Source organism: Entelurus aequoreus, linkage group LG13 (genome assembly GCF_033978785.1).
Source record: "Entelurus aequoreus isolate RoL-2023_Sb linkage group LG13, RoL_Eaeq_v1.1, whole genome shotgun sequence".
NCBI classification, from domain to species: Eukaryota; Metazoa; Chordata; class Actinopteri; order Syngnathiformes; family Syngnathidae; genus Entelurus; species Entelurus aequoreus.
The window spans coordinates 5,242,381-5,252,380 of record NC_084743.1 but is presented as its reverse complement, the minus strand read 5'-3'; the positions used below and the strand labels follow the sequence as shown (position 1 = coordinate 5,252,380).

The 10,000-nt window shown below is 34.1% G+C and overlaps 1 protein-coding gene across 7 annotated transcripts in view; it reads left to right on the top strand.

Annotated features, from left to right (window-relative positions):
- LOC133663088 (voltage-gated potassium channel subunit beta-1-like) overlaps positions 1 to 10,000 on the top strand; it is an 80,242-nt gene that overhangs the window by 67,024 nt on the left and 3,218 nt on the right. For all 7 annotated transcript variants that reach the window (XM_062067291.1, XM_062067290.1, XM_062067288.1 and 4 more), the window contains one exon: positions 2,234 to 2,277. In XM_062067291.1, coding sequence (XP_061923275.1) covers positions 2,234 to 2,277 — 44 coding nt within the window. The remainder of the gene's footprint in view (positions 1 to 2,233; positions 2,278 to 10,000) is intronic.

The following is a 10,000-nucleotide window of genomic DNA, read 5'->3' as shown; positions in this document are numbered from 1 at the left end:
TATGGTATATATGGTATTGTATGGTAATGTATGGTGTGGTATGGTATATATGGTATTGTATGGTGTGGTATGCTATGGTGTGGTGTGGAATGGTATTGTATGTATGGTGTGGTGTGGTATGCTATGGTATGGTGTGGTGTGGTGTGGCGTGGAATGGTATTGTATGTAAGGTGTGGTATGGAATATATGGCATTGTATGGTAATGTATGGTGTGGTATGGTATATATGGCATTGTATGGTGGGGTATGCTATGGTATGGTGTGGTGTGGAATGGTATTGTATGTATGGTGTGGTATGGTATATATGGTATTATATGGTAATGTATGGTGTGGTATGGTATATATGGTATTGTATGGTGTGGTATGCTATGGTGTGGTGTGGAATGGTATTGTATGTATGGTGTGGTGTGGTATATATGGTATTGTATGGTAATGTATGGTGTGGTATGGTATATATGGTATTGTATGGTGTGGTATGCTATGGTGTGGTGTGGTGGGGAATGGTATTGTATGTATGGTGTGGTATGGTATATATGGTATTGTATGGTAATGTATGGTGTGGTATGGTATATATGGTATTGTATGGTGTGGTATGGTCTTTATTGTACAACAAGTACAAGAAGATGTCACTTTCAGCACAAACGCGTTCAAGATTGTACGACTATTATACAAGGTTACAGAACAGGAACAGTGATGGGTCCACACGTACGGTGCCCCGTAAAAGGTGGGGAAAAGGTAGACGCTGGGGTAGGATGAGTAAACAAAAGTGTATTTCCGACTGGGCTCCTGTGGGGATCCAGTCTGGAGTGACAAAAACATGTCGGCCATTTGTTGGCTGCTCTTCAAGTGTGACAGGAAGCTTCTTCTTCATCTCGGTGCACTTTTTCATCCGTGGTGTGGTAAATATGATGATCTGTTGAAGTGGTGTGGTAAATATGATGATCTGTTGAAGTGGTGTGGTAAATATGATGATCTGTTGAAGTGGTGTGGTAAATATGATGATCTGTTGAAGTGGTGTGGTAAATATGATGATCTGTTGAAGTGGTGTGGTAAATATGATGATCTGTTGAAGTGGTGTGGTAAATATGATGATCTGTTGAAGTGGTGTGGTAAATATGATGATCTGTTGAAGTAGCCTTTTGTTCAACGTTTCCTCACCGCCGTCATATTTGCTCCATTCACACCACCAAGTCGTCTTCAGGTGCACACGAGGATGACCAGACCAGACCAGCAACATACTCACCGAGACACGGTGAAGAAACTAAACATCAACACTTCATGTTGATAGTAGTCGTGGTCTTTTACAACAACACTTCATGTTGATAGTAGTCGTGGTCTTATAGTAGTCGTGGTCTTATACAACAACACTTCATGTTGATAGTAGTCGTGGTCTTTTACAACAACACTTCATGTTGATAGTAGTCGTGGTCTTATAGTAGTCGTGGTCTTATACAACAACACTTCATGTTGATAGTAGTCGTGGTCTTATAGTAGTCGTGGTCTTTTACAACAACACTTCATGTTGATAGTAGTCGTGGTCTTATAGTAGTCGTGGTCTTATACAACAACACTTCATGTTGATAGTAGTCGTGGTCTTATAGTAGTCGTGGTCTTTTACAACAACACTTCATGTTGATAGTAGTCGTGGTCTTATAGTAGTCGTGGTCTTATACAACAACACTTCATGTTGATAGTAGTCGTGGTCTTATACAACAACACTTCATGTTGATAGTAGTCGTGGTCTTATAGTAGTCGTGGTCTTATAGTAGTCGTGGTCTTTTACAACAACACTTCATGTTGATAGTAGTGTGGTCTTATAGTAGTCGTGGTCTTATACAACAACACTTCATGTTGATAGTAGTCGTGGTCTTATACAACAACACTTCATGTTGATAGTAGTCGTGGTCTTTTAGAACAACACTTCATGTTGATAGTAGTCGTGGTCTTTTACAACAACACTTCATGTTGATAGTAGTGTGGTCTTATAGTAGTCGTGGTCTTTTTCACCATCTTGGTGCCGCTCAGGGAAAACCAGTCTTCTGCTCATGAAATGAAATCCTCGTTCAAAATTCCGAGTGCTTTGAGTTTGGATGCTAAAAGAACAATTTGTCAGCAATAAATCACCTGAGTGCTTTTGACAGGCGCAGGAAAGAAGTGTGGATAATAAATAATTATGAATAATGAATACAATGTTGAGTAACAGAATATTCATGTTTTTAACATCATTGTTGCAGGAACCTGGGCAAGTCCGGACTAAGAGTGTCGTGTCTCGGACTTGGTGAGTAGACGTCATTTCCCTCTCATTTTTATTGATTTATTTGTGTTTGATTCATTTCTAATGCGTCACGTTTAGCATTTACTAAATGTCATGTCATCAAGTTCCAGTAAGACAGTAAAGAAAATATTACTACTGTAGTTGTTAGGCCTTGGCAAGAACGAGGACTCGGTTGCAGACGAGAGATGATCGACGCAGGCTTTTTATTCAACACTTTCTGAGAACTCTCTTCAGATAGAGTGAATAAACAAATGGTTATGAACACTTGACTTGAACACTAGAGTAAAAAAGGAAACGTGGCACAGGGCGAAAAACAATCAACGGAAAAAAATGTGTCAGGTTTAAGCACCAAACTATCTATTAAACAGAACAAGAAGCAAGGAATCAGGCAGAGACAGAGTTCAATTTTGCACATGAGGAGAACGCATGGAGCTGCACACTCAGTTACAGTCTCACCCTACGCTCTGAGGAACAGCCCACGCGCTCCTCTATTTATTCAGTAGAGGAGTTCCCTAGTTACATCGCTGAGGCTGCTTCTAAAGGGAGGGGAGGGGTCACATATTATGTTTATATTACATATATACTTACAGTGTTTATATAATACTTAAAATGATGAATATATGTAAATATTACATGTTATTATGAATGTTACTACATTACATATATACTTACAGTGTGTATATAATACTTAAAATGATGAAAATATGTAAATATTACATGTTAGTATGAATGTTACTACATTACATATATACTTACAGTGTGTATATAATACTTAAAATGATGAAAATATGTAAATAGTACATGTTATTATGAATGTTACTACATTACATATATACTTACAGTGTGTATATAATACTTAAAATGATAAAAATATGTAAACATTACATGTTATTATGAATGTTACTACAGTACATATATACTTACAGTGTGTATATAAAATATGTAAATATGACATGTTATTATGAATGTTACTACATTACATATATAGTTACAGTGTGTACATAAAATATATAAATATTACATGTTATTATGAATGTTACTACAGTACATATATACTTACAGTGTATATATAAAATATGTAAATATTACATGTTGTTATGAATGTTACTACATTACATATATACTTACAGTGTGTATATAAAATATGTAAATATGACATGTTATTATGAATGTTACTACATTACATATATACTTACAGTGTGTATATAAATATGTAAATATTACATGTTATTATGAATGTTACTACCTTACATATACACTTAGTGTGTATATAATACTTAAAATGATGAAAATATGTAAATATTAAATGTTATTATGAATGTTACTACATTACATATATACTTAGTGTGTATATCAAATATGTAAATAGTACATGTTATTATGAATGTTACTACATTACATAGATACTTACAGTGTGTATATAATACTTAAAACGATGAAAATATGTAAATATTACATGTTATGAATGTTACTGCATTACATATATACTTACAATGTGTATATAAAATATGTAAATATGACATGTTATTATGAATGTTACTACATTACATATATACTTACAGTGTGTATATAAAATATGTAAATATTACATGTTATTATGAATGTTACTACATTACATATATACTTACAGTGTGTATATAAAATATGTAAATATGACATGTTATTATGAATGTTACTACATTACATATATACTTACAGTGTGTATATAAATATGTAAATATTACATGTTATTATGAATGTTACTACCTTACATATACACTTAGTGTGTATATAATACTTAAAATGATGAAAATATGTAAATATTAAATGTTATTATGAATGTTACTACATTACATATATACTTAGTGTGTATATCAAATATGTAAATAGTACATGTTATTATGAATGTTACTACATTACATAGATACTTACAGTGTGTATATAATACTTAAAACGATGAAAATATGTAAATATTACATGTTATGAATGTTACTGCATTACATATATACTTACGGTATAGCTCGGTTGGTAGAGTGGCCGTGCCAGCAACTTGAGGGTTCCAGGTTCGATCCCCGCTTCCGCCATCTTAGTCACTGCCGTTGTGTCCTTGGGCAAGATACTTTACCCACCTGCTCCCAGTGCCACCCACACTGGTTTAAATGTAAATTAGATATTGGGTTTCACTATGTAAAGCGCTTTGAGTCACTTGAGAAAAAGCGCTATATAAATGTAATTCACTTCACTTCACTACAATGTGTATATAAAATATGTAAATATGACATGTTATTATGAATGTTACTACATTACATATATACTTACAGTGTGTATATAAAATATGTAAATATTACATGTTTTTATGAATGTTACTACATTGCATATATACTTACAGTGTGTATATAAAATATGTAAATATGACATGTTATTATGAATGTTACTACATTACATATATACTTGCAGTGTGTATATAATACTTAAAATGATGAAAATATGTAAATATTACATGGTTTTAAGAATGTTACTACATTACATATATACTTACAGTGTATATATAAAATATGTAAATATTACATGTTGTTATGAATGTTACTACATTACATATATACTTACAGTGTGTATATAAAATATGTAAATATCACATGTTATTATGAATGTTACTACATTGCATATATACTTACAGTGTATATATAAAATATGTAAATATTACATGTTATTATGAATGTTACTACATTACATATATACTTACAGTGTGTATATAAAATATGTAAATATTACATGTTATTATGAATGTTACTACATTACATATATAGTTACAGTGTGTACATAAAATATATAAATATTACATGTTATTATGAATGTTACTACAGTACATATATACTTACAGTGTATATATAAAATATGTAAATATTACATGTTGTTATGAATGTTACTACATTACATATACACTTACAGTGTGTATATAAAATATGTAAATATTACATGTTATTATGAATGTTACTACATTACATATATACTTACAGTGTGTATATAAATATGTAAATATTACATGTTATTATGAATTTTACTACATTACATATACACTTAGTGTGTATATAATACTTAAAATGATGAAAATATGTAAATATTACATGTTATTATGAATGTTACTACATTACATATATACTTACAGTGTGTATATCAAATATGTAAATAGTACATGTTATTATGAATGTTACTACATTACATAGATACTTACAGTGTGTATATAATACTTCAAACGATGAAAATATGTAAATATTACATGTTATTATGAATGTTACTACATTGCATATATACTTACAGTGTGTATATAAAATATGTAAATATTACATGTTATTATGAATGTTACTACATTACATATATACTTACAGTGTGTATATAAAATATGTAAATATTACATGTTATTATGAATGTTACTACATTACATATATACTTACAGTGTGTATATAAAAAATATGTAAATATTACATGTTATTATGAATGTTACTACATTACATATATACTTACAGTGTGTATATAAAATATGTAAATATTACATGTTATTATGAATGTTACTACATTACATATATAGTTACAGTGTGTACATAAAATATATAAATATTACATGTTATTATGAATGTTACTACAGTACATATATACTTACAGTATATATATATAAAATATGTAAATATTACATGTTATTATGAATGTTACTACATTACATATATACTTACAGTGTGTATATAAAATATGTAAATATTACATGTTATTATGAATGTTACTACATTACATATATACTTACAGTGTGTATATAAAATATGTAAATATTACATGTTGTTATGAATGTTACTACATTACATATATACTTACAGTGTGTATATAAAATATGTAAATATTACATGTTATTATGAATGTTACTACATTACATATATACTTACAGTGTGTATATAAAATATGTAAATATTACATGTTATTATGAATGTTACTACATTACATACATACTTGCAGTGTGTATATAAAATATGTAAATATTACATGTTATTATGAATGTTACTACATTGCATATATACTTACAGTGTGTATATAAAATATGTAAATATTACATGTTATTATGAATGTTACTACATTACATATATACTTACAGTGTGTATATAAAATATGTAAATATTACATGTTATTATGAATTTTACTACAGTACATATACACTTAGTGTGTATATAATACTTAAAATGATGAAAATATGTAAATATTACCTGTTATTATGAATGTTACTACATTACATATTTACTTACAGTGTGTATATCAAATATGTAAATAGTACATGTTATTATGAATGTTACTACATTACATATATACTTACAGTGTGTATATAATACTTAAAACGATGAAAATATGTAAATATTACATGTTATTATGAATGTTACTACATTGCATATATACTTACAGAGTGTATATAAAATATGTAAATATGACATGTTATTATGAATGTTACTACAGTACATATATACTTACAGTGTGTATATAAAATATGTAAATATTACATGTTATTATGAATGTTACTACATTACATATATACTTAGTGTGTATATAAAACCTTGATGGAGGTTTTTGGATGTTTTTGTGGGCGCGTTATAGACAGAATAGTTAGCTCCATTGTTAGCTGACTGTGGCTAACATTTCTTTACGATTTAGAATGCATGAAAAAGAAAAAAACACATGTCTTCTTGTCTTACATAAGGACTGTGAATGATGGAGACAATTCCAAAAAAGTGTATTTCCCCTTTCAAGGACAAAGTGCCCTTGAACAAGGCACTGACTGAACTCTGTCAGACCGCCTGGAGGAAAAAGTCACACAGTTGAAATTGTGGTATCAGTCCGATACCAAGTAGTTACAGGATCATACATTGGTCATAATTAAAGTTCTCATGTGTCCAGGGACGTATTACCTGCTAATTAAAACGTCATTAACTATGCCATCTAGTGGTGGGGAGGCTGCTAACTAAAACTTCATTAACTACGCCATCTAGTGGTGGGGAGGCTGCTAACTAAAACTTCATTAACTATGCCATCTAGTGGTGGGGAGGCTGCTAACTAAAACTTCATTAACTATGCCATCTAGTGGTGGGGAGGCTGCTAACTAAAACTTCATTAACTACGCCATCTAGTGGTGTGGAGGCTGCTAACTAAAACTTCATTAACTACGCCATCTAGTGGTGGGGAGGATGCTAACTAAAACTTCATTAACTACGCCATCTAGTGGTGGGGAGGCTGCTAACTAAAACTTCATTAACTACGCCATCTAGTGGTGGGGAGGCTGCTAACTAAAACTTCATTAACTACGCCATCTAGTGGTGGGGAGGCTGCTAACTAAAACTTCATTAACTACGCCATCTAGTGGTGGAGAGGCTGCTAACTAAAACTTCATTAACTACGCCATCTAGTGGTGGGGAGGCTGCTAACTAAAACTTCATTAACTACGCCATCTAGTGGTGGGGAGGCTGCTAACTAAAACTTCATTAACTACGCCATCTAGTGGTGGGGAGGCTGCTAACTAAAACTTCATTAACTACGCCATCTAGTGGTGGGGAGGCTGCTAACTAAAACTTCATTAACTACGCCATCTAGTGGTGGGGAGGCTGCTAACTAAAACTTCATTAACTACGCCATCTAGTGGTGGGGAGGCTGCTAACTAAAACTTCATTAACTACGCCATCTAGTGGTGGGGAGGCTGCTAACTAAAACTTCATTAACTACGCCATCTAGTGGTGGGGAGGCTGCTAACTAAAACTTCATTAACTATGCCATCTAGTGGTGGGGAGGCTGCTAACTAAAACTTCATTAACTACGCCATCTAGTGGTGGGGAGGCTGCTGACTAAAACTTCATTAACTACGCCATCTAGTGGTGGGGAGGCTGCTGACTAAAACTTCATTAACTACGCCATCTAGTGGTGGGGAGGCTGCTAACTAAAACTTCATTAACTACGCCATCTAGTGGTGGGGAGGCTGCTAACTAAAACTTCATTAACTACGCCATCTAGTGGTGGGGAGGCTGCTAACTAAAACTTCATTAATTATGCCATCTAGTGGTGGGGAGGCTGCTAACTAAAACTTCATTAACTACGCCATCTAGTGGTGGGGAGGCTGCTAACTAAAACTTCATTAACTACGCCATCTAGTGGTGGGGAGGCTGCTAACTAAAACTTCATTAACTACGCCATCTAGTGGTGGGGAGGCTGCTAACTAAAACTTCATTAACTACGCCATCTAGTGGTGGGGAGGCTGCTAACTAAAACTTCATTAACTATGCCATCTAGTGGTGGGGAGGCTGCTAACTAAAACTTCATTAACTACGCCATCTAGTGGTGGGGAGGCTGCTAACTAAAACTTCATTAACTACGCCATCTAGTGGTGGGGAGGCTGCTAACTAAAACTTCATTAACTACGCCATCTAGTGGTGGGGAGGCTGCTAACTAAAACTTCATTAATTATGCCATCTAGTGGTGGGGAGGCTGCTAACTAAAACATCATTAACTACGCCATCTAGTGGTGGGGAGGCTGCTAACTAAAACTTCATTAACTACGCCATCTAGTGGTGGGGAGGCTGCTAACTAAAACTTCATTAATTATGCCATCTAGTGGTGGGGAGGCTGCTAACTAAAACTTCATTAACTACGCCATCTAGTGGTGGGGAGGCTGCTAACTAAAACTTCATTAATTATGCCATCTAGTGGTGGGGAGGCTGCTAACTAAAACTTCATTAACTACGCCATCTAGTGGTGGGGAGGCTGCTAACTAAAACTTCATTAACTACGCCATCTAGTGGTGGGGAGGCTGCTAACTAAAACTTCATTAACTACGCCATCTAGTGGTGGGGAGGCTGCTAACTAAAACTTCATTAACTACGCCATCTAGTGGTGGGGAGGCTGCTAACTAAAACTTCATTAACTATTACATCTAGTGGTGGGGAGGCTGCTAACTAAAACTTCATTAACTACGCCATCTAGTGGTGGGGAGGCTGCTAACTAAAACTTCATTAACTACGCCATCTAGTGGTGGGGAGGCTGCTAACTAAAACTTCATTAACTACGCCATCTAGTGGTGGGGAGGCTGCTAACTAAAACTTCATTAATTATGCCATCTAGTGGTGGGGAGGCTGCTAACTAAAACTTCATTAACTACGCCATCTAGTGGTGGGGAGGCTGCTAACTAAAACTTCATTAACTACGCCATCTAGTGGTGGGGAGGCTGCTAACTAAAACTTCATTAACTACGCCATCTAGTGGTGGGGAGGCTGCTAACTAAAACTTCATTAACTACGCCATCTAGTGGTGTGGAGGCTGCTAACTAAAACTTCATTAACTACGCCATCTAGTGGTGGGGAGGCTGCTAACTAAAACTTCATTAATTATGCCATCTAGTGGTGGGGAGGCTGCTAACTAAAACTTCATTAACTACGCCATCTAGTGGTGGGGAGGCTGCTAACTAAAACTTCATTAACTACGCCATCTAGTGGTGGGGAGGCTGCTAACTAAAACTTCATTAACTACGCCATCTAGTGGTGGGGAGGCTTCTAACTAAAACTTCATTAACTAGGCCATCTAGTGGTGGGGAGGCTGCTAACTAAAACTTCATTAACTACGCCATCTAGTGGTGGGGAGGCTGCTAACTAAAACTTCATTAACTACGCCATCTAGTGGTGGGGAGGCTGCTAACTAAAACTTCATTAACTACGCCATCTAGTGGTGGGGAGGC